Genomic DNA, 26,185 nt, shown 5'->3' on the forward strand with positions numbered 1-26,185 from the left:
TACCTCCCCCTTAATACATGGGCACAGGCCTGAAACCCTCTTTAAGTCTTAGAGTGGTCAGCAAACTCATTACTCAACAGAGCCAAATATCAACAGTACGACTGAAATTTCTTTTGAGAGCCAAATTTTTAAAACTTAAACTATACAGGTAGGTATATTCCTTTTCGAGGTAGCGCCTGCACATGGTATTTTGTGGAAGAGCCACACTCAAGGGGCCAAAGAGCCGCATGTGGCTTGTGAGCTGCGGTTTGCCAACCACTGCTCTAAGAGCACGCTAACAATAATTCCCTTTACCTTATCTAATCAGATAAAGTCTGAAAAAAAAATCCTGTCAGAGCTAGAGGGGAAAAACAAAAGACAGTTACATCAAAAACATTAAAACAGACAAGCTTGAAATTAATTTATTGTCTATAGTCACAAAAGTTATTCCCAAATGTCCAGGAAATAATCTGTAATCCTGTCTCATTGCTTGGCTTTAGTAGAGGATGTAGGTAACTGTAGACAACTTGCCCTTAGTAGGGTCCTTCATGTTCAGTGAGATTCTTTTTGCCCCTTTTATTCAATTCTGGTAAGTTACTTCCAGGAGACTTACTAGGAGACTCTACAAAACCATGTTTTGGAAGAATGTCTTCCTACACTAAGAACAAATGTATAGTGTTACTCCATTTATTTTTAATTTTAATTTATTGTGTTGACATGGTTTCAAGTGTTCCACTCAATAGAGTGTTACTCCATTTAAACCTAATCTAACATCAGAATAGTCATGCTCAGCAAATCTGAGAACGACAAGGTCATGTCTATCCAGTACCCTGATCTTGCTAGGGTATTCAGTGCCCCAACTATCAGTTCAGGGTAAAGTCACAGACTTTTCTCCCTTTCTCACCTCTCTCAGGAAATCACCCACTTCCAGCAGTATTAAAACTGTTCCTGTAGCCTTACCTGTGCTAACGTGCTATTACAGGGATGGTCAGGGCAGGCGTGGGGGCTAGGAGAGTCTGGAAAGAAGGCCAAGATCTGTAGCTACTCTAAACAGGAGGATAGAAGTGCTTCTAACTGGCAAAAGACAATGTCTGTTTTCTGCCAGGGTTCTGTCAGTCTACTTTGAAGGTACTCCCCAAGTAGCTGTTTCCATCTGTACACACAAAAAGAGCTATGGTCCTTGGAAGAACAGACCTGGCTGTTTTTTACATGGTAGTAAGGCTTAATATGGGTCTGGCAATGTGCTAGCTTGAAAGCAACCAACCAACTATGGTGTGACTGAGGACAGGTTGAGTGGAGAAACTCTGCGTGTAGGCGTGTTATTAGCAGACAGTGAAGCAGGAAGGAAAAAGGGAGCAGGCATCTCCGTGGAAGGAGTTTCTCCTTGGTTCCGAAGCTGCAGGATTTGCCGGAGCAAGGCTTTACCTTCTTCCCGGGTCTGAAACAAAGTAAGGTAATTTATTTCAAAATAGGTCCAAGTATCTTCTCAAAACAGGTTTAAAAATACTCATATAGCCTGACCCGGTGGCGCAGTCGATAGAGCATCAGACTAGGACTTGGAGGACCCAGGTTTGAAATCCTGAGGTCGGCTTGAGTGTGGGCTCACTGGCTTGAGGGTGGGATCATAGACATAACCTCATGGTTGCTGGCTTGAAGCCCAAGGTCGTTGGCTTAAGCAAAGGGTCACTTACTCTGCTGTAGCCCTTGGCGTCCCCAAACTATGGCCCGCGGGCCGCATGTGGCCCCGCCGCACTTCCGGAAGGGGCACCTCTTTCATTGGTGGTCAGTGAGAGGAGCACTGTATGTGGCGGCCCTCCAACGGTCTGGGGGACACTGAACTGGCCCCCTGTGTAAAAAGTTTGGGGACCCCTGGAGTAGGCACATATGAAAAAGCAATATTGAACAACTAAGGTGCCACAACGAAGAATTGATTCTTCTCATCTCTCTCCCTTCCTGTCTGTCTGTCCCTCTCTCTCACTCTCTCAAAAAAAAAAAAAAAGTCAGCCCGACCAGGCAGTGGCGCAGTGGATACAGTGTCGGACTGGGATGCCGAGGACCCAGGTTCGAGACCCTGAGGTCACCAGCTTGAGCGTGGGCTCATCTGGTTTGAGCAAAAACTCACCAGCTTGGACCCAAGGTCACTGGCTCAAGCAAGGGGTTACTCGGTCTGCTGAAGGCCCACGGTCAAGGCACATATGAGAAAGCAATCAATGAACAACTAAGGTGTTGCAACGTGCAACGAAAAACTAATAATTGATGCTTCTCATCTCTCTGTTCCTGTCTGTCTCTCCGTGTCTATCCCTCTCTCTGTCTCTGAAAAAAAAAATCAATTAATAAAATACTCATATATAAGTTCCACAAATCAAGGTAGTCTTTCCACTTGTCTTTTTACCACTTTCCACCCCCAAGACTGAAATACAAACTTTTTTTAAGTGAGAGGAGGGGAGACTGACTGACTTCTGGCCCTGGCCAATTGGCTCAGTGGTAGAGTCTCGGCCCAGTGTGTGGATGTCCCAGATTCAATTCCCAATCAGGGCACACAGGAGAAGCACCCATCTGCTTCTCCACCCTCCCCTTCTCACTTCTCTGTCTCTTCCCCTCCTGCAGCCATGGCTCCATTGGAGCGAGTTGGCCCTGGGCGCTGAGGATGGCTCCATGGCCTCCGCCTCTGGCACTAAGAGCTGGGATGCTGAGCAATGGAGCAAGGGCCACAGATGGGAAGAGCATGACCCCCTAGTGGGCTTGCCGGATGGAGCCCAGTTGAGGTGCATGCAGGAGTCTCTGCCTCCCTTCCACTCACTGAATTTCTCACAATTAAAAAAGAGAGAGAGACAGACAGACAGACTCCCACATGTGCCTTGACCAGGATCCATCTGGCAAACCCAATCTAGGGCTGATGCTTGAATCAACTGAGCTATCCTCAGCAGCCAGGGCCGATGCTCGAACCGGTCAAGAACTAGCTGCGAGAAGGGAAGAAAGAGAGAGAAGGGGGAGAGAAACATGGTCGCTTCTCATGTGTGCCCTGACCAGGGATCGAACCTGGATGTCCACACACTGGGCCAATGCTCTATCCACTGAGCAAACTGGTCAGGGCCCAAACTCTTTATTAAAGAACTGATACTCACATCATTGAAAGCACAACACTTCTGGGCACAAGTTGAAGCTTCATCCCACAGTTTGCACTTAAAATAGTACTGGGCCAGATAGCGGAAAGCTGTGCTCTCCTCCAAGTGTTCCACTATTTCCTAGGGAGGGAAAGCAGGGATGGCTGAGGTGAGAAGAATAAATAAGATCAGCAACTCAGTTCTCATGTTCACGGCACATACCCCACAGGAATAGATATCTTGGATATATTTGATGTAACACTGGGCAGCCTGTTCTGACTCAGTCAGCTGCTCATGAAGCCTACAAAAGAAATTGGTCTTTAAGTACAAATCAGATCTCAAAGCCAAACTAGTGATAAAAAGTAAAACCACACGATTACTTTTTAAAACCAAAAATATGACAATACTTAGACAAGTACAAATGTTGACATAAATGGCACACTGGGACTCAGAATGGTATGAGTGCCAGATGTGATGGTTATTTTATCAAAGCTTAGAGTCATTACTCTGCTACTTGGTAATGGAGAGGGAGTTAGTAAATACATAAGCTGGGTAAACACACCTTTGCAAAAACTATGTTAATAGCCTGAGTAAGATTAAAAAAAGATACCAAGCAATTCAGATTTTTTTTAAAGAAAGTAGAAAAGAACTGGCACAAATACAATTGCAAATAAGAATCTCTGCTTACTATTTCTAAGTTATTCTTTATGTTCCTAGTCCTTATTAGGAGGAGATCAGTACTTAGTTTTCCCTGACTGCTCTGACATGAAAATGTCATTTCATTTCATTCAAATCATTCAAATCATTCTCTCACCCTTGCGTAATAGGAAAACAATTTCCCCTTCCAAGGGAAGTGGCCTTTTCTCAGTCAAAATGGCTAAATTTCCAGACCTGTTATTATATACCCTGCTCCACCACCACACTCATAAAGGATGATGGATCCAGAGCATGCAGGATCCATCATACCAGAGAAGTCAACAGAAATAGCAATAGCATTTTACTCCTTTCACTCACTTTGCCAGTTTCACCAGAGCCATTTTCTCCACATCTCCCACGGCGTAAGCTCTCCAATAACACTGTCAAAAAAAGAAACTCATCACTTTGACTGTTGCCCCATGTGCCATGACTAACTACATATGTGCCATATACTAACTGCAAGCTTCCCAGAACTTCAGATTGGCAGAATGCAAGGCATTTTTACTAAATCTGATAGGTCCAGGCTACGTACTGACATTCCCACTGATGATGTCACCTCAGCTTTGCTTTTTAGCCTATGTACTTCTAAATATTCAGACTTCCCTATGTAGAGATATCAGAATGAAGGACAGTTAAAAGCACAGATAGTTCAACCTCTTGTCCAAACAGCAGATTTCCATTTTAATTCTCCAGGACTCAATTTCAGATACCTTTTTGGCTTCCACGAGTTGATTGAGTTTCTCATAACATTCTCCTAAAGCAACCAGCATACGAGAATCATTGGGCCTGAGAGAAAAATAGGAATAGTGGCCTGAGCAAAGACTTTATAGATAACTGAAGTCTTCCCTTGAGGTATCACCACCACTACTACAGTGATCCCCCCTTATTCATGCTTTTACTTTCCAGTTTCAGTTACTGTAGTCAACTGTGAGTGCAAAGATATTACATGAAAAATCCCAGAAATAAACAATTCATAAGTCTTAAATTGCACACCATTCTGAGTAGCATGATAAAACCTCTCTCTCTCTCTCTTTTTTTTTTTTTGTATTTTTCCAAAGTCAGAAGAAGGGAGGAGGCAGACAGACAGAATCCTGCATGCACCCGACCAGGATCCACCTAGCATGCCCACCAGAGGCGATGCTTGGCCCCTCTGGGGCATTACTCCACTGCAATGGGAGCCATTCTAGCGCCTGAGCCATGGAGCCATTCTCAATGCCTGGGCCAACTTTGCTCCAATGGAGCCTTGGCTGCAGGAGGGGAAGAGAGAGATAGAAAAAGGAGAGGGGGAAGGGTGGAGAAGCAGATGGGCTCTTCTCCTGTGTGCCCTGGCCAGGAATCAAACCTGGGACTTCCACACGCCGGGCTGACGCTCTACCGCTGAGCCAACCAGCCAGGGTGCATGACAAAATCTCATGCCATCTTGCTAATTCCCATCCAGGATATGGATCATCCCTTTGTCCAGTATAACCACACTCTATACACTACGTACTAGTCACTTAGTAGCCATCAAAAAGAAAAGTATCAGGTTTTCCCACAACAAACACCTTGTCAAGTGGCCAAACTTACCGAAGTTGGTGGGCCCGTCTGTAATAATAAAGGCAGTAAAATGGCATCTTAAGGATTTCATAAGTCTGCCCAAGGCCATACCAGGCTCTGTAGTCCCGCTTATTGACCTCAATGGCATGTCTAAGAAATGGAAGAGAGACTGGTAAGAGGGCAGAATCAAGGTTAGCTACTTATAGGCTCAACTTATAGGCTAACATCACAGCAATCTGCTCCACCTAATCCCACAACTAGGAGCTCACCTATAAGCCTGAATAGCAGCAGATGTGTTCTTCATTTCCATATACTCATGTCCCATCAGTGTCCAGGCCCCAAGATACCGAGGGTTCAATTTCAAGGCTCTCTGGAAATACAAGGCTGCTTTCTCATGCTGAGAACGTAAACTATAATAATTGCCTGATTGAAAAAAAAATATGAATTAGAAAGGTAAAAATAAAAGTCCACTAAAATAGATAGCATTCCACAGAGTGGGGATGAAATCATAACCCACTCCCCCAAAGTCCTTGCAGAAAAGCCAAATTGTACACAAGGGCAGTATCATTATTCCCTTGGGAAATATACATCATCTATCACACGTTCCGGTTAAAAAAACAAAAGTGTGCCCTAACACTGCAAGTTTTCTTCATTTTGTTTCATTTTGATATAGCATTTATACACATATTTTCTTAAAAGTTAGGAAATCCTACAATAAGCTTTAGGTTGGTGGTTTTCCAACTATACTGCTCACAAATATTAGGGGATATTTTATTGTTTCACATTCATTTTGTGAAACAAAATGTGAGTCCTGGGGTTCTAAGAAAGTACCTCACGGGTGGAAAAGGTAGAACTCTGACCTCACCTCTCCCTCAGGAATCAAAGCAGTTATCACTGGTTTTGAAAAGAGCAAGTCAAAGATTTTAGGATTCTGTGAAAGATTTTATTTGGAGAAAGGGTATACAAGCCATCTGTTTCATGTAAACTGGTAAATGGACAAAATGTGGCATATATCCAAACAGTGGAATACTAGTCAGTAATAGAAAGGAAAAAATATTTATACATGCTACAACATGGATGAACCTCAAACTAAGTGAAAGAAGCCAGACAAGAAGCAAGAGCCCATTTATATGAAATTCCTAGGAAAGGTAAAATTAAAGATAGAAGGTGGATCTGCGGCTGTTAGGGGATGGGAATGACACTGACTGCAAGCAGACCCAAGGAAACTTTTTGGGGTGACAGGGTATTCTGAACTGGATTATGGCTATGGTTATACAACTGTATAAATTTATAAAAATTCATTGAACTATAAAGTTAAAATGGGTAAGTTTTATGATATGTAAATTATACCTCAATAAAGATTTTTTTTTTTTTAAGCGAGAAGAGGGGAGGTAGTGAGACAGACTCCTGCATGTGCCCCTACCGAGATCTACCCAGCAACCCCTGCCTGGGGCTGATGCTCAAATTAACTGAGCTATTTTTTTTTTTAATTATTTAATTTTTAAATTTTTTACAGAGATGGAGAGTGAGTCAGAGAGAGGGATAGACAGGGACAGACAGACAGGAACGGAGAGAGATGAGAAGCATCAATCATTAGTTCTTTATTGCGTGTTGCAACACCTTAGTTGTTCATTGATTGCTTTCTCATATGTGCCTTGACCGTGGGCCTTCAGCAGACTGAGTAACCCCTTGCTGGAGCCAGCGACCTTGGGTTCAGGCTTGTGGGCTTTTCCTCAAACCAGATGAGCCTGCACTGAAGCTGGTGACCTCGGGGTCTTGAACCTGGGTCCTCTGCATCCCAGTCCGATGCTCCATCCACTGCGCCACCACCTGGTCAGGCTTAACTGAGCTATTTTTAGCTCCTGAGGCTGATGCACTCAGACCAACTGAGCCATCCTCAGCACCTGGGCCAACGCTTAAACCAATTGAGTCACCGGCTACGGGAGGGGAAGGGATAAGGGAGAGAGAGAGAGAAGGGAGAGAAGCAGATGGTTGTTTCTCTTGTGTACACTAACTGGGAATTGAACCCGGGACATTCATATACCAGGCTGATGCTCTATCCACTGAGCCAACTGGCCAGGGCCTAATTATTTTATTTTTATTTATTTTTTTTAATTGATGCTTCTTTTTTATAGATATATATTTTTTAATTTTATTTATTCATTTTTAGAGAGGAGAGAGAGAGGGAGAGAAACAGAGAGAGAGAAGGGGGGAGGAGCTGGAAGCATCAACTCCCATATGTGCCTTGACCAGGCAAGCCCAGGGTTTCGAACCAGTGACCTCAGCATTTCCAGGTCGATGCTTTATCCACTGCACCACCACAGGTCAGGCCCTAATCATTTTATTTTTAAAGCTTGAATTAGTGCTCTGGCCAGAAGCACAGTGGATAGTGTTGCCCAAGAGTGCCAAGGTCATCAGTTTGATCCTGGGTTGCCAGCTGGCTCCATCCCAAGGGTGCTAGCTCAATCCCCAAGGTTGTTGGTTCAAGACACATATGAGAAGCAATCAATGGCACAACTAAGTAGAAAAGTGAATTGATGTTGTTCCTCCCACCGTCCTCTCTCTTAAAAAATTTTTTTCTTTTTAAATAATAAAAAAAGGATGCATTAGAGCTATACCAACACTTAGAGATTTTTTTTATAAGAACTCATTGAATAAAAAAAGTAAAATACAGAGAAATATATATAATGTGATCTAATTTTGTAAAGCAAATAGCTCATTAAATCCTGCATATGTGTATACACATTTTTATGTGGTATGGAACATCCTAACACAAGTATATTAAAGGGGAAGGGAACAACATGCAAAAACAAAAACCCTTGCACTTCAAAATTTATACAATTTATACATCTCCTTTATATATAAATTGTATGTGCATACATAAACTAAATTTTAAAAATAGCTTTAAATGTATATATATTAGTTAGTACAGATCATGATATGCTGTCAAGTGGAAAACACAAATTGCAGAGAAATTATAGAATATGATTCCATTTTGGCAAAAACCAGGTAACAAAACCTCCCCTCATATATATATTATATTTAATCTCTCTAGATTCAGCTGTAGTTTGATTCAGGAGAAATCATTTACAACAATTGTCTACATTCTATACCTGATCATTTTAGTATTAATTCAAGTTCACGTTCCCCTGGAAAAAAGCAAGATGGAGAGCTTTATGTTTGTACAAAGATATCTTTGCTTCTGCCACTGATCAGAGACAAAGATAAAGAAGACTCTAGGCCAGGAGTCCCCAAACTATGCCCGCGGGCCGCATGCGGCCCCCTGAGGCCATTTATCCGGCCCCCGCTGCACTTCTGGAAGGGGCACCTCTTTCATTGGTGGTCAGTGAGAGGAGCATAGTTCCCATTGAAATACTGGTCAGTTTGTTGATTTAAATTTACTTGTTCTTTGTTTTAAATATTGTATTTGTTCCCGTTTTGTTTTTTTACTTTAAAATAAGATATGTGCAGTGTGCATAGGGATTTGTTTATAGTTTTTTTTATAGTACAGCCCTCCAACAGTCTGAGGGACAGTGAACTAGCCCCCTGTGTAAAAAGTTTGGGGACCCCTGCTCTAGGCAAAGTATCCAAAGGTTAACTTTTTTTAACAGAACAGGAGAAAATGGGGTAGTGGTAGGCAGCAAGGGTATAAGCCCTAGCTGCTAATGGAGTCAGTATGACAAGGAAACGTTAAGGACGTCAGGACAGGTAAGTTCTGGATAAAGATGAAGTAGATGAGATTTTTTTGACCAGTTGGAACAGCTAAAATGTACTGAATGATTACCATGTGCTGGGCAACTTACATTGTTATAAGGACTTTGTATGTATTTATTTAATCCTTACAATTACATGAGAGAAAGTTCTATTATTATCTCTTCATAGAAAGGAAACTACAGTACAGATTGCTAGGTCTAAGATGTCACAGGTAGGTAGTAGCAGAACCAAAATTTAATCTTGGACAGTCTGGTTCCAGAGTCCAAATCTTAACTATATTATGCTGTATGCTGATATATACATCTACCTCTCAGAAAACTGGAACTCCAGAAAAGATGCAGAAGAAAGCAATCAATTCACATCAAGACATAAAAGCAAAGTAATGACTAAACAATTAGAAGATTCTTGCCATCACTCTATTCTTAAACTGATGCATTCTCTCTCAGGTCCTCAGTTTTTTTCTCTCCATCATTCTTTCTCCTTTCACTTTCTCTGGGCTGGCTGTAATATGAAAGCTGAAGTACATTCAGTCATATCTAATGTTCCTTACTCTTAAATTTAAGGTAGGTGGTCCGAATTCAATAAACATTTATTGACCTTATCTCAGCAACTTTGCTGGGCATTACAGGTATAGTGAGAAAAAAAACACAGTTCATTAAAGAGTTCAACTAAAACGATTATTAAAAAGCATGAGCCTGACCAGGCAGTGGCGCAGTGAATAGAGCACTGGCCTGGAATGCTGAGGACCCAGGTTCAAAAACCCAAGGTTGCTGGCTTTAGCGTGGGGTCACTCGCTCTGCAGGAGCCCCCCCCCCCCCCCCCCGTCAAGGCACATATGAGAAAGCAATCAATGAACAGCTAAGACACCACAATGAAGAACTGATGCTTCCCATCTCTCTCTTCCTGTCTGTCCCCCTCTCTCTCTGTCTCTCTCTCGCTAAAAAAAATAAATAAATAATAATAATAAAAAAGCATGAAACTCCTAAATCATTCCTCTTCATATGTGTGTCTCCTTTGATTTTAACTGGCTTTTAAGTCAATAGGTTAAAAAAAAAAGAACGGTTCATTACCTTCCCTACCTCTATTTCCTTTCTTCATGTAAAGGGCACTGTTTCAGTCTGCTCACCCAGTCACTGATCCCTGTTGGTTCTACTTCGTGAATGTCTTCAAATCCTCTCTCCGTTCCTCCTGCCAATACCTCCTCCTCTTAGGTTCTCACCATCTTTAGATTGGATTATTACAAAGCCTCCTAGCTGCTCTAGCTCCTGCCTCTAGTCTTGCCTTTTTTAAATCTTCCCAGCATACTGTCTCCAGTCATCATTTGAAAATAAAAATCTGAAAACTTTCACCACTGGTTTAATATCCTTCAGAAGACTCCTACTGCCTTATGAATAAAATCCCAAACTTTCAGCAAGACAAGGGTCTTCAAGATCTGGCCCCTTTTTATACATTCCCACCTCCCATACTATGCTTCAGGATGCTGAGCTATTTCCAACTCAATGTCTGTTTCAGATTTTAATGCTTCTGCATGGCAATGGCCTTCCCAAGTCAGTCCTTCTCCCTTACGGAACTCCTTCACGCCTTCCTATTCTTCAAGCATCACCTTCCTTAATTTCAGACTGGATTTTGTTATCTTTCCTATGTACTCTACTAGCATTCTATTTTTATGTCAACCATAACACCCAGCCTATTGTATTATTGTTTTCTTTCTTTCTTTTTTTTTAAGTAAGAGGAGAGGAGATGGACAGACTCCTGCATGTGCCAGGACAGGGATCCACCCGGCAACCCTATCTGAGGCATATGCTCGAATCAACCAAACTATCCTCAGTACCCGCCCTGGCCGGTTGGCTCAGCGGTAGAGCATCGGCCTGGCGTGCAGGAGTCCCGGGTTCGATTCCTGGCCAGGGCACACAGGAGAAGCGCCCATCTGCTTCTCCACCCCTCCCCCTCTCCTTCCTCTCTGTCTCTCTCTTCCCCTCCCTCAGCCGAGGCTCCATTGGAGCAAAAATAGCTGGGTGCTGAGGATGGCTCTGTGGCCTCTGCCTCAGGCGCTAGAATGGCTCTGGATGCAACAGAGCGACGCCCCAGAGGGGCAGAGCATTGCCCTCTGGTGGGCATGCTGGGTGGATCCCGGTCGGGCGCATGCGGGAGTCTGTCTGACTGCCTCCCCGTTTCTAGCTTCGGAAAAATGAAAAAAAAAGAAAAACAAACAAACAAACAAACAAAAACTATCCTCAGTACCCAAGGCCAACGCTTGGACCAACCAAGCTATCCTCAGTGCCTGGGGCCGATGCTTGAACCAATTCAGCCACAGGCTGCAAGAGAGGAAGAGAGAAGGGGGTGAGGGGAAGAGAAGTAGATGGTCACTTCTAATGTGTACCCTGAATGGGGATGGAATCCAATATGCCCAACCAGCTATGGCCTGTTTTATTTTTTTTTTTTTTTTAATTTTATGTATTGACTTTAGCAAGAGAGGAAGCAAACATCAATCTGTTCCTTATGTACCCTGACCAGGTATCAAACAAGCAACCTCTGTACTTTGGGACAATGCTCTAACCCAGTGGTCCTCAACCTTTTTGGGGCCATGGACTGGTTTAATGTCAGAAAATATTTTCACAAACCGGCCTTTAGGGTAGGACAGATAAATGCACAAAATAAAATTATGCAACTGGTGTAAAAACTGGTATTTTTAAATATAATTGTCGAACTTACAAGACAAGTGTCAAGAATGAGTCTTAGAGCCTGACCAGATGGTGGTGCAGTGGATAGAGTGTCGGACTGGGATGCAGAGGACCCAGGTTCGAGACCCCGAGGTCGCCAGCTTGAGCGCGGGCTCATCTGGTTTGAGCAAAAGCCTACCAGCTTGAACCCAAAGTCACTGGGTCCAACAAGGGGTTCCTCAGTCTGCTGAAGGCCCATGGTCAAGGCACATATGAGAAAGCAACCAATGAACAACTAAGGTTTTGCAACACGCAATGAAAAACTAGTAATTGATGCTTCTCATCTCTCTCCGTTCCTGTCTGTCTGTCCCTGTCTATCCCTCTCTCTGACTCACTCTCTGTCTCTGTAAAAAAAATAAATAAATAAATAAATAAATAAATAAATAGAAGAATGCGTCTTAGATGGATGTAACAGAGGGAATCTGGTCATTTTTAAAAAATAAAACATCATTCAGACTTAAATATAAATAAAACAGAAATAATGTAAGTTATTTATTCTTTCTCTGTAGACCGCTACCAAATGGCCCACGGACCGGTACCAGTCTGCATCCCGGGGGTTGGGGACCACTGTTCTAACCAACCAAGCTATCTGGCCAGGACTATTGTTGTTTTCTTATTGGCCTTCCTAAATAAGCAATTAGGGTAGATACTGCAATACAAAGCACAGTGCCTGGCACTCAGAAGATGCTTGGAGATTTTTTCTGAATAAATTGGGAGTTCTACCCTCACCTTAAAGAACTTTATACTTTATTCATAATATTCCGATATTGAAATGATCATTTGTTCCTACTCTTACCTATGTTTACAAAGGACTTATTACATTTTTTAATGCCTATTTTCCATGCCAAACTACCAACTCCTTCAAGGGCTGGAAATATTTATTGAATGATTGATGAACTGAAATTCTATCAGTGTATTAACGTCTATACCTAGAAAGGTACAAATGCAAGATTTCTTTCTTTCTTTTTTTTTTTAAATGCAAGATTTCAATGCAGTGTCAACAAAGACCCAGGGAAAGGTATCTTCCTTTCATCTCCATGGAAGCCAGGCTATCAATCACAACCAACAAAGCTTACTTTTATCCAGAGGTGGCCATTCATCTGTTTATGGCAACTGATTATCAGGCCACACTAGTGTACCCAAGTACACAGGATCATGGTTCTGACCCCAAGAGGTTATTTGGCAATACCTGCAAACACTTTTTGATCGTCACAACTAGGGGAAGAGAGCAGTGGGTAGAGGCTAGGGATACTGCTAATAACCTACAATGCACAGGACAGCTCCCCACAAAAAATGGTTAGCCCAAAATGTCATTAGCGCCAAGATTCAGACATCCTAATAAAGAGAAACAGGTACTCTCATCTCTTTTCATAGGATTGTAAATTCTTACAAACTTGTTAGTAATACTAAAGTTTGAAATATTTTTGATGCAGTCTTTCACTACTTATTACACAGAAATAATTGCATAAACATGAAAAATAAATGTATACATAAAGATATTTCCTGAAGCAATTTTTATATTAACAAACACTGGCATAACTTATATAATAGGAAACAATTAAATAAAAATGATGGCACATCTATATAATAAACTACTAAATAGCTATGAAAAATATAAATCTAGTTATACCAGCATTAAAAAAATAAAAAAGTTAAAAAAAGGAAGTTACAAAGCAGTGTATATAATGGTACAGTTTTTACAAAAAAACCATACACACAAACACACACACACACACACATTCAGTATTCACAAAGAAAAATATTCTGGAGTCATGTTCACCAAACCATCTTGGGGATGGTATTACAGTAGGCTTTCACATTCTACTGTATACAATTTTGTTACCTTTGATGTTTTTATTCTGTTATTTTTATATTTGTATTACTTACAGTAAAGATAAATCTTAAAAGAAAAAAGAAGAATGACTTACCAATTACACAGCACGTTTCTACACGATATTTATCAATCTCACAGAGGTTGTGAGCCAGATAACTCAACTCAGATTTCATACTCTGGAAGAAAAGAAAAAGATGGTCTAAGCACGAAAAAGGAACCCCCAAATTATTTTTCTTGTAGCTAATGCAACTGATGACAATCCAACCCAGATGAAAGCACAAAAGAGCTTAATCAAGTTCAAGAAAAGGAAGCAGCTCACCCTGACATAGAGAAGGTTGGAGAATGTGTCCATATTCTCAATCCTGTATGGGTCTTGTTTCCTTAGCTCATTAAAAATAGAGAGTGCTTTGTCAATATCTGCGGGAAAAAGATAGTTCAGAAAATAACACAGGGCTCCTTTCAGGGCTTGATGGATTTCCTTGTCCTTATTCACTTACCTCTGATATTGTGATAGGCAACTGCAATTTGGGAAACAATATAGGAGCTTTTAGAGAAGCCCACATCAATGAGATTCTGATACTTCTGCAGGGCCTCCTCTATCAACTGCAACTCTGTGTATATATGAGCTAGAAAAAACTCTTTCATCCAGGTGTCTGGCAAAGACAGGAACTTCAGCTGGCAGCAGGAGAGAGAAGGAACACTTAATATATTTTGACCTCTCTCCCAAATGAACAAGGAACTGTTTTTATTTTCTAAAGCAGCAATTTTCAACTGGTGTGCCACAAAAAGCACAGTGCTGTGCCGCAAGAATTTTTTAAACGTGCAATACCTGACTGTTGAGTCAGAGGCACTGACCTCTTTCCCCTTAGACTGCCAAATAAAAAAATGAAACAGCCAACAAAACAATAATGAATGAATCAAAATTATACCTATTTTTTGTCAGATCAGCAAAATATATATATATTTTTTGGTGTGCCGTAGAATTTTAGCAATTAGTTTATTTGTGCCATGAGATGAAAAAGACTGAAAATCGCTGATCCTAAAGGATTTGATCACCAAAAGTTTATTATAGTATCCAATAATGAACACAGGGCAATTCAATTATAATAGGATTTACAAGTATAATAGGGAGAAAAGGCCTAGTTGGGGAAGGCTTCAAAGAATAAATAGGATTTGAGATGTCTTTGAGGATGGGTAGGTTTGAATAGGGAAAAAAGGGAAAAGAAAAAAAAAGAAAAAAGGGAAAGGAAGAGAAAGAAAGACAACGATCTAGGCAAGGACAACATAACTAGAGGGAAAACAGCCATGATGAGTGTGGGTGAAGAGGTTGAGGAAACTAACTTGTTTGAGGGAAAGCTTTGTGTTGGGAAGTAGTGAAAAAATAAATAGGACTGAATTGGTAGGGTGGGTCCTACGGTGCAACAGAAAATAGGATGCAATAGGAAACCACTGCAGTATTTTTACAAGAGAATGAGATGATGACATGGGTATTTTAAGAATAAGTTTGGAAACAGTATGGAGGATGGTTTGGAAATGGTTATGTACAGATGGGAAAGCAAGGCAGAAAGTATCTATGTATATTACTTACAAGAAATCCTAATTGGAGATATCCAAAATGGCAAAGGAAGCCAAGAGAAAGAGATGCATTTAAGAAGGAAACCATGGTCCCTAGCCAGTTGGCTCAGGAGTAGAGCGTAGGCCCGGTGTGTGGAAGTCCCAGGTTCCAGTGGTTCCCAACCTTTTTTGGGCCACGGACCGGTTTAATGTCAGCAAATATTTTCATGGACCGGCCTTTAGGGTGGGATGGATAAATGTATCACGTGACTGAGACAACCGTCAAGAGTGAGTCTTAGACGGATGTAACAGAGGGAATCTGGTCATTTTTTAAAAATAAAACATCGGGCCCTGGGCCCTGGCTGGTTGGCTCAGCGGTAGAGCGTTGGCCTGGCGTGCGGGGGACCCATGTTCGATTCCCGGCCAGGGTACATAGGAGAAGCGCCCGTTTGCTTCTCCACCCCCCCCCTCCTTCCTCTCTGTCTCTCTCTTCCCCTCCCGCAGCAAAGGCTCCATTGGAGCAAAGATGGCCGGGGCGCTGGGATGGCTCCTTGGCCTCTGCCCCAGGCGCTAGAGTGGCTCTGGTTGCGGCAGAGCGACGCCCCGGAGGGGCAGAGCATCGCCCCCTGGTGGGCAGAGCGTCGCCCCTGGTGGGCGTGCCGGGTGGATACGGGTCGGGCGCATGCGGAAGTCTGTCTAACTGTCTCTCCCCATTTCCAGCTTCAGAAAAATTCCAAAAAAAAAAACATCGGGCCCTGCCGGTTGGCTCAGTGGTAGAGCGTCGGCCTGGCAAGCAGAAGTCCCGGGTTCGATTCCTAGCCAGGGCACACAGGAGAAGCGCCCATCTGCTTCTCCACCCCTCCCCCTCTCCTTCCTCTCTGTCTCTCTCTTCCCCTCCCGCAGCCGAGGCTCCATTGGAGCAAAGATGGCCCGGGCGCTGGGGATGGCTCCTTGGCCTCTGCCCCAGGCGCTAGAGTGGCTCTGGTCGCAACAGAGCAACGCCCGGGAGGGGCAGAGCATCGCCCCCTGGTGGGCAGAGCATAGCTCCCTGGTGGGCAGAGCGTCGCCCCCTGGTGGGCGTGCCGGGTGGATCCCCGTTGGGCGCATGCAGGAGTCTGTCTGACTGCCTCCCCGTTTCCGGCTTCAGAAAAATACAGAAAAAAAAAAAACATCGTTCAGACTTAAATAAAAATAAAACGAAAATAATGTAAGTTATTTATTCTTTCTCTGTGGACCGGTACCAAATGGCCCACGGACCGATACCAGTCCAATACCAGTCCATAGACCGGGGGTTGGGGACCACTGACAGGTTCGATTTCTGGTCAGGGCACACAGGAGAAGCGCCCATCTGCTTCTCCACCCCTCCCCCTCTCCTTCCTCTCTGTCTCTCTCTTCCCCTCCCGCAGCCGAGGCTCCATTGGAGCAAAGATGGCCCGGGCGCTGGGGATGGCTCCTTGGCCTCTGCCCCAGGCGCTAGAGTGGCTCTGGTCGCAACAGAGCAACGCCCGGGAGGGGCAGAGCATCGCCCCCTGGTGGGCAGAGCATAGCTCCCTGGTGGGCAGAGCGTCGCCCCCTGGTGGGCGTGCCGGGTGGATCCCCGTTGGGCGCATGCAGGAGTCTGTCTGACTGCCTCCCCGTTTCCGGCTTCAGAAAAATACAGAAAAAAAAAAACATCGTTCAGACTTAAATAAAAATAAAACAAAAATAATGTAAGTTATTTATTCTTTCTCTGTGGACCGGTACCAAATGGCCCACGGACCGATACCAGTCCAATACCAGTCCATAGACCGGGGGTTGGGGACCACTGACAGGTTCGATTTCTGGTCAGGGCACACAGGAGAAGCGCCCATCTGCTTCTTACCCCTCCCCCTCTCTCTTCTCTCTCTCTCTCTCTCTCTTCTCCTCCCCTCCTGCAGCCATAGCTTGATTAGAGCGAGTTCATCCCAGGCACTGAGGATGGCTCCATGGCCTCCGCCTCAGGCACTAAAAAATGGCTCCAGTGGCAACTGGAACAAGGGCCCCAGGTAAGCACAGCATCACCCCCTCGTGGGCTTGCTGGGTGGATATTGGTTGGGGCACATGCGGAGTCTGTCTCTGCCTCCCTGCCTCTCACTAAAAAAACTAAATAAATAAAATAAAAAAGAAGAAGGAAACTATGGCAATATCTGGTGACTGCACAGATAAAGGAGTTAAGAGAAAGGGAAAAGACAAATATGACTCTGAGGCATTAAGACTGAGTGTCTTGAGAAATAGAGATGTTAATGAGTTTACCCAGTTGGGAGAAAGAAAGAAAATTTGGTAGGTAAGATGAGAAATTTGGTTTTGTGTATTTTGAGTTCAGAGATAAAACCAACTTTCAATGAAAGTCTAGTAGGCAGAGATAAGTGAATACAAGTAAGCTAAGTAAGATTTCAGACACAGATTTAGTAGCATATATCATTATGGGGAGAAATCAATTAGCCTTTGGCTCTTTAGAACAAACAAAAGGAAATGTGTTGCCATTTCCATTAATTATTGAAGAACAGAAAAATAAACTCTATAGACAATTTCTCTAATAACTAATAAAATTATTGCAGTTTATAAAGCAACTTCATATACATTACTTCATTAATTAACAAATCTCTATATTTTCAGAGTCCTATGAGCTCAGCACAGACTTAAAATGTTTTAAATATAATCCTTGATATCAGAGGAACCTTTCCTATCTAGCATCTTAGAACAGAAACTACAACAGCATTTAGTCTATAAAACAAGTTACAGTAAAACTTGAATGTGAAAACATGAATATGAAAAGATATTCTAGTACAACTGGATGCAAATCCAACAGCAGCTATAAAAAAGAGCTAGACATCTGTCTTTCAAATGAAGACCAAAATCCCAACAGTGAAAGAGACCAGAGAAGGAGCAAAGAGCTAACTATAATCAAAGACTTAGCAAACCTCTCTCCTCCTACTTCATTATTACAGAATTACATAAGACTGGGAGCACAGGGTTTCTCACATAATTCAACTCAACTTACCATTTCTTTGTCTGTAATCAAGTTACAGAGTTCTAGCCAGGCTCCCCAATGCAAAGGCAAAATATGAGTAGCCTCCACAAATACATCAATGGCCTCTTTCACCAAGTCCAGTTTTCGAAGCACAACTCCATACCTAGCAAAGAAGGAAATAATCAGAAATTACGGCTCTGTAACATCTCTCTACTACTGAGAAAAATGTTATAGAAAGTTACAAATAACTCTAACACTTACAGATAAAGGCCAAATCCATCAAGTTCCCGAGCCTGGTGCTTTTTGCTGAGCTCCACTCTCAGTTCTCTAAGAGCCTCATTTTTAACTTGTCCTTTTTCCAGAGGGCCTAGGAAAGAAACAAAGTCTCTGTATCTAAGAAAAGACTGCTGGTCTTCATGTTATAGACCTAGATATTCCCTTTGGCATCAAACAGCTACACCTAAAACTTCTAGGAAGCACTCATAGTGGTCAGTGATATCTTAAACTATTTTTTCCACCCCTGAAGTGAGAAGCAGAGAGGGGGGGGTAGACAGACAGACTCCCGCATGCACCCAACCAGGATTCACATGGCATGCCCACCAGGGGCATTGTTCCACTGCAACCGGAGCCATTCTAGCACCTGAGGCCGAGGCCATGGAGCCATCCTCAGCGCCCAGGCCAACTTTGCTCCAATGGAGCCTTGGCTGTGGGAGGGGAAGAGAAAGACAGAGAAAAAGGAGAGGGGGAGGGGTGGAGAAGCAGATGGGCGCTTCTCTTGTGTGCCCCAGCCAGGAATCAAACCTGGAACTTCCACACACCGGACCAACGCTCTACCGCTGAGCTAACCGGCCAGGGCCTAAAAACTTATTTTTTTCTAAAAATCAAAACTGATAACTGGTCTGTAGTCATATTTTGTTAGGCCCACACAGGTTTTTAAATTTTTGAATTAATATCAATATTTAAAAGTCAGAAGCCTCAACTAAAACTCTGAATTTTCAGCATCAGGTTGCAGGGAATGGGGTAGGACCAAGGAAAGAAAACCCTGGTAACACCAGGTCACAAGGCAGTCTTCAGTTGGAGTTGGGTGATAATCAGCCACTTGTGCTATTTAATTTGTAATAGCCCTGCTCGGATCACTTCACACATACCTGCCTGGCTCCCAAGAGGCATCTATGTGTGCAACTCCTACTTTAACCTAAAAGGTAAAAAAAAGAAATTCATACCTAGGCTATCAACTGTTTCATCATCCTTCTTCTTTTCTCCAGACTGTAAGAGAAAATCCAGATAGGTCTTTTTACCAGTATATTCTAAACCTGTTCTAAAACTAGCAGCCTGATTCTACCTACAGGGCCCAAGACCAACCAAAATGGCATCTATTAGTGATTACTAATTTTAAGTAACTACTCAGGGGCTCCCACTGGTCAAATCTGGAGTAATATGAGCACCAAATAGTTAAGTAAAGTAATAAATTATAGACAATTTTAAAAAAAAGAACAGAGCCTGACCAGGCGGTGGCACAGTGGATAGAGCGTCAGACTGGGATGCAGAGGACCCAGGTTCGAGACTCCGAGGTCGCCAGCTTGAGCGCGGGCTCATCTGGTTTGAGCAAAAGCTCACCAGCTTAGCTTGACCTGTGGTGGCGCAGTGGATAAAGCGTCGACCTGGAAATGCTGAGGTCGCCAGTTCGAAACCCTGGGCTTGCCTGGTCAAGGCACATATAGGAGTTGATGCTTCCAGCTCCTCCCCCTGTCTCTCTCTGTCTCTGTCTCTGTCTCTGTCTCTCTCTCCCTCTCTCTCCTCTCTAAAATGAATAAATAAAATAAAATTTAAATTTAAAAAATTCATTAAAAAAAAAAAAAAAAAAAGCTCACCAGCTTAGACCCACGGTCGCTGGCTCCAGCAAGGGGTTACTCGGTCTGCTGAAGGCCCACGGTCAAGGCACATATGAGAAAGCAATCAGCGAACAACTAAGGTGTTGCAACGCGCAATGAAAAACTAATAATTGATGCTTCTCATCTCTCTCCGTTCCTGTCTGTCTGTCCCTGTCTATTCCTCTCTCTGACTCACTCTCTGTCTCTGTAAAAAAATTAAATTAAATTAAATTAAAAAAAAAAAAAAGAACGCTGAGTCCATACTGATACTAGATCAAGAGACAGATAACTGGAAAGGGGTGGAAAGGCTTTTGCTTGGGTAGACTGCCAAGTGATGAGTAGTAAATGTGGAGAGTGTTAGAAGGGAAAATCATTTTGCAATATCATAGTAAAAAAATACTTCAAGCAAGAATTAATGAATTTCTTAACTAATAGATATTTACATTGTTGACATTTTGGGGGTATTCCAAAAAATACTTCAATAAACAACCCTATAACCTTGGGTACCTATTAAGGTACTGGCATTGGACACATTACTTAAAGTAGAATTGTTTGATCGCAGTATTTCAAATGACCATAATTAGCCAAACTGACTTTCAAAATGGCTATATGAACCTTTTATTCCTAGAACAGGGGATCTACTACTCCATACTTTTCCTAAAATTAAATATTATCTACATTTTTAATATTTTCATACCATCAGTTTTTTTCACTTTATGATATTTTCTTTATTGTCAAGTATTTATAAAGCACATTCACCAAATAGACTATATTGCTAAGCTATTTAAAAGATTTAACTTTTTGCCTGACCAGGCAGTGGCGCAGTGGATAGAGCATCAGAATGGGATGCAGAGGACCCAGGTTCTAGACCCCGAGGTCGCCAATTTGAGCGTGGACTCATCTGGTTTGAGCAAAGCTCACCAGCTTGGACCCAAGGTTGCTGGCTCGAGCAAAGGGTTACTCGGTCTGCTGTAGCCCCACGGTCAAGGCACATATGAGAAAGCAATCAATGAACAACTAAGGTGTCACAACGAAAAACTGATGATTGATGCTTCTCATCTCTCCCGTTCCTGTCTGTCTGTCCCTATCTATTCCTTTTTCTGTCCCTGTAAAAAAAAAAAAAAAAAAAAAAAAAAAGATTTAACTTTTTAGCCTGACCTGTGGTGGTACAGTGGTTAAGGCATCAATCTGGAATGCTGAGGTCACTGGTTTGAAGCCCAGGGCTTGCCTGGTCAAGGCACATACAAGAAGCAACTATGAATTGATGTTTCCTGCTCCCCACCCCCCACCCCTGCCTTTTTCGCTCTCTCTTTTCTCTAAAATGATTCTTTTTTTTTTTTTTTTACAGAGACAGAGAGAGAGAGAGAGTCAGAGAGAGGGATAAATAGGGACAGACAGACAAGAACAGAGATGAGAAGCATCAATCATTAGTTTTTCATTGAGACACCTTAGTTGTTCATTGATTGCTTTCTCATATGTGTCTTGACCCGGGGGCTACAGTAGACCGAGTGACCCCCTTGCTCGAGCCAGCAACCTTGGGTCCAAGCTGGTGAGCCTTGCTCAAACCAGATAAGCCCGCACTCCAGCTGGCGATCTCAGGGTCTCGAACCTGGGTCCTCCGCATCCCAGACCGACGCTCTATCCACTGTGCCACTGCCTGGCTTGTGGTAGCACAGTGGACAGAGCGTCAACCAGGAATATGATGTCACCAGTTCAAAGCCCTGGGCTTGCCCAGCCAACATACATACGACAAGCAACAAGCAAGCAATGAACAAGTAAAGTGAAGCAACTATGAGTTGATACTTCTCATTTCCCCCTGCCCCTTTCCTCTCTCTGTAAAATCAGTAAATAAAATCTTAAAAACAATATCTTTAAAAGATTGAACTCTTTCCACTTGGTTCTAAGTATGAAGGTAGAATGACATCTTAAAGTGGCCCTCACCAGGTATCTAGAATACATGTACAGGAAATAGGCTTTCTTGCTATTGCAGCCATGCAGAAAATGTGCTGCCCGATCATACTCTTTAACATCAAAGTAAGCCTTGGCCAGAGTGTAAGCATCCATATCCTGGGCATCTTCCTAGAAAAAAGACAAGTTTTTGTTAAGTGGTTGATAAAAGGACAATAAAAGTTCACATCCATGATGCATAGTCATTAATTTCAAGATGTAAAAAAATTTTTCCCCTCCTTTTCCTCCTCCCCCAAAACCTAAAATGTTATTTATTTATTTATTTATATATGTGTATACACACACACACACACACACACACACACACACTTAATTGTGAAATAAGGTAAGATAACTTGTTTTTTCAAAATAAAAACTTAGAAAAAAATAAAAAAACTTTATAAACTAAACCAACACACTCAGAAACTGGTACTGTTTCTGCAAATGTAATGGAAGTTGCATAGGTGTTAGTGTTAGAGACCTATATTCAAATGCTAACTCTTTGATTTTCTGGTTTCATGACATTAGTAGGGAAGTTACTTAGCTTCTCCGAATATTCACTTCATCTGTAAAACGGGAGCCAATAAACCTGACCAGGCAGTGGCGCAGTGGATACAGCATCGGACTGGGATGCGGAGGACCCAGATTCGAGACCCCGAGGTCGCCAGCTTGAGCACGGGCTCATCTGGTTTGAGCAAGGCTCACCAGCTTGAGCCCAAGGTCGCTGGCTCGAACAAGGAGTCAGTCAGTTTGCTGCAGTTCCCCCGCCCCCCGGTCAAGGCACATATGAGAAATCAATCAATGAACAACTAAGGAACCACAACGAAGAATTGATGTTTCTCATCTCTCTCTGTTCCTGTCTGTCTGTCCCTATCTGTCCCTCTCTCTGTCTCTGCCACAAAACAACAACAAAAAAAAAAACACGGAGCCAATAACATAGATTTGACATAAGGGAAAAAGTGAAAATGTCATGGAAAGTGTTTGGCATTAATATTTGACATTTCATCCTTCTTAAGGCTTTTAAATTCCTACATAAATGCAATATACTGTGTAATTACTTATATATTTTTTGTACTTCAAGAACATTTTGACATGTTAGTATTACAAAAGCACAGAATATAGCTATAATTCTCCACATAAAAAGAGTGAAATGAGGCCTGGCCAGGTAGCTCAGTTGGTCAGAGCAGCATCCAGACTTGCCGAGGTTTCAGCTTAGATCTCCAGTCAGGACACATATAAGAATCAACCATGATGGCATGAATGGGTAGGACAGCAAATCGATGTTTTTCTCTCTCTCTAAAAATATCAATTACAAAAAAAAAAAAGCCCTGGCCAGATAGCTTAATTGGTGCAGGGCTCCCCAAACTTTTTACACAGGGGTCAGTTCACTGTCCCTCAGACCGTTGGAGGGCCGCCACATACAGTGCTCCTCTCACTGACCACCAATGAAAGAGGTGCCCCTTCCGGAAGTGCGGCGAGGGGCCAGATAAATGGCCTCAGGGGGCCGCAGTTTGGGGATGCCTGGTAGAGAGCATCATCCCAAAGCACAGAGGTTGCTGTTTTGATCCCTGGTCAGGGCACATACAGGAACAGATCTATGTTCCTGTCTCTGCACTCTTGCTCTCCCTTCCTCTTGCTAAAATCAATAAATTAAAAATCAACAAATAAAACAGCTCTATAAAAAAATGAAATGATGCATATTTAAGTTAAAAACATACTGAGCCCCAATCAGGTAGTTCAATTGGGTAGAGCATCATCCAGATATGCCAAGGTTGCAGGTTTGATCCCCTGGTCAGAGTACATACAAGAATCAACCAAGCCTGACCAGGCGGTGGCTCAGTGGATAGAGCGTCAGACTGGAATGGCAAAGACCCAGGTTCGAGATCCCTAGGTCACCAGCTTGAGCGCGGGCTCATCTGACTTGAGAAAAAACTCACCAGCTTAGACCCAAGGTCTCTGGCTTGAGCAAGGGGTTACTCGGTCTGCTGAAGGCCCACGGTCAAGGCACATATGAGAAAGCAATCAATGAACAACTAAGGTGTCGCAACGAAAAACTGATGATTGATGCTTCTCATCTCTCTCCATTCCTGTCTGTCTGTCCCTATCTATCCCTCTCTCTGACTCTCTCTGTCCCTGTTAAAAAAAAAAAAAATCCACAAATGAATGCATAAATAAATGCAACAACAATTCGTTGTTTCTCTCTAAAAAAAATACACACACACCCTCAATTCTAGGGATAAATTAATTAAAACCTTAATAATTTCATTTTCCTCATTCTTTTTGCCCCCCGTATTAACAGCACAAAACAGGAACCAAAACATGTTCAATGTTTTCTTCACTGGATAAACGTGTCTCAAACATGGCTATTCAGCTTAGGATTCAGGTGGCCCTTTCTATATCCACTTAACATTTGCTTATTTCTTCCCCTGCCCCCTTTCACTTGTGTTATACTTTTTTTTTTCTTGTGGGAGAAACAGAGAGGGTCAGAGAGAGGGACAGATAGGGACAGACAGACAGGAAGGGAGAGAGAGATGAGAAACATCAATTCTTGATTGTGGGCACCTTAGTTGTTCATTGATTGATTTCTCATATGTGCCTTGACCGCGGGCCTTCAGCAGACCGAGTAAACCCTTGCTCAAGCCAGCGACCTTGGGCTCAAGCTGGTGAGCCTTGCTCAAACCAGATGAGCTCGCGCTCAAGCTGGCGATCTCGGGGTCTCGAACCTGGGTTCTCCGCATCCCAGTCCGACACCCTATCCACTGCACCACTGCCTGGTCACGCTGTTATACTTTTTAAAGTAAAGAATATTCACTATTTATAGTGAGGGAGTGGGTGACTGACCAGGTGGTGGCACAGTGTATAGAGCATCAGCCTGGGACCCCAGGATGGCTGGCTTGAGTGCAGGCACATCTGGCTTGACTGTGGGGTCCCTGGCTTGAACAAGGAAGGGGTCACTGGCTCAGCTGGAGTCCCCCCACACCCATCCTCACAATCAAGACACGCATGAGAAAGCAATCACCGAGCAACTAAAGTGCTGCACTATGAGTCGATGCTTCTCATCTCTCTCCTTCCAGTCTGTCTCTGGCTAAAAAAAAAAAAAAAAAAAAATGACAGGGGGAATCAAGTAACAAAACAGATTATGATGAAAAGCGTTCTGATTACACAGACTATGCAAACATGTACTAGATGACACATAAAAGTATGTTCATATCTCATTTAATTCCCTCAATATCCCCATAAAGTAAATACTACTATTATATGCATTTCACAGGTGACAAAACTATGGTTCAGGATGTTGAGATGACTAAAATCACTAGTTTTGCTGAAATTTGAACCCACAGCTGTTTGACTCCAAAGCCAATTTTGCATGGTTGTAAAAACCTTTGATTCCACTCATTATGAATACGGTCTAGGCTGGGCGACAAAACCTAAAAGGCTGAAATCTTGAGCAAGGATTGTTTACTTCTTGTCTCCAGCTTAAGTAAAAGCACTGTCAGATCTGTCAAAGCTCAACACAACCACACAGATAAAATCACTTAAAACACTCAGCTCTTTAAATGCTCGAATTCCCTCTACAAATACACTGCTCACAAACATTACGGGATCAGGGAACATGCAGATACTTTCAGCTTTTCGTATTGTTTATTTTCACCAATGAAACAAAAGTTGGTTTTGCATCTCATTTGCATAATTGAACAACTTTCTTTGACTTGTCATTTGCTTTTCTGATGTTCTCATTTAATAAAAAAAATCAAGTGCTTCTTTATTATTGCTTCATATTCATTTTGAAATATCCCCTAATTTTATGAGAAGTATATTCCTGCTAAGTAAGCAATCTGCTCCCCTCCAGTGACAGGTCACTGGGTACCTCTTGGGTTGATGGAGAGCGTTCACTGTGAACTTACCTCTGTAATAGGCGGAGGCGGCTGCAGCTCTGCCAGAGGCAACGACGGCAGGGAGAAGGCCAACTCCGCGGACCTGGAACACCCCCGCAAACTGCATCAGCTCCACAAGCCCCCCAAGGCCAAGGATCCAAGCCCGGTCCCTTCCCACTCCGACATCTCACCATTTGCTACTGTGCAGTAGGCCCCTCTCCCGGGTAAGGCCGGCGATAAGTAGCAGCTGTTTTTTAATTTCCTGCAAATTTGAGAAATCTCCACTTGCTGACAAGACGGGTACCACTGAAGCCGTCAGGGCCACAGACACTAGAGAGGAACTCGCAGCCATTTTTCTGTCTCAGC

The 26,185-nt window shown here is 42.9% G+C and overlaps 1 protein-coding gene across 2 annotated transcripts; it reads right to left on the minus strand.

Annotated features, from left to right (window-relative positions):
- Window positions 1-385: 385 nt before the first annotated feature.
- On the minus strand, window positions 386-26,185 carry CDC23 (cell division cycle 23). Of its 2 annotated transcripts, XM_066342956.1 has the most exons (17): window positions 26,011-26,185; window positions 25,850-25,922; window positions 24,964-25,029; window positions 21,939-22,076; window positions 19,350-19,392; window positions 18,388-18,493; window positions 18,157-18,289; window positions 14,081-14,258; window positions 13,903-14,000; window positions 13,678-13,759; window positions 5,585-5,738; window positions 5,346-5,465; window positions 4,490-4,565; window positions 4,098-4,159; window positions 3,306-3,384; window positions 3,105-3,224; window positions 386-1,417 (listed from the first exon to the last, which is right to left on the minus strand). In XM_066342956.1, the coding sequence occupies exons 1-17, from the start codon at window positions 26,169-26,171 to the stop codon at window positions 1,247-1,249; spliced, it is 1,860 nt and encodes a 619-aa protein (XP_066199053.1). In that variant the 5' UTR covers window positions 26,172-26,185; the 3' UTR covers window positions 386-1,246. The 2 variants fall into 2 exon arrangements, with proteins under 2 accessions (XP_066199053.1, XP_066199054.1); XM_066342957.1 differs by lacking the exon at window positions 24,964-25,029.

Source organism: Saccopteryx leptura, chromosome 6, assembly GCF_036850995.1.
Source record: "Saccopteryx leptura isolate mSacLep1 chromosome 6, mSacLep1_pri_phased_curated, whole genome shotgun sequence".
NCBI classification, from domain to species: Eukaryota; Metazoa; Chordata; class Mammalia; order Chiroptera; family Emballonuridae; genus Saccopteryx; species Saccopteryx leptura.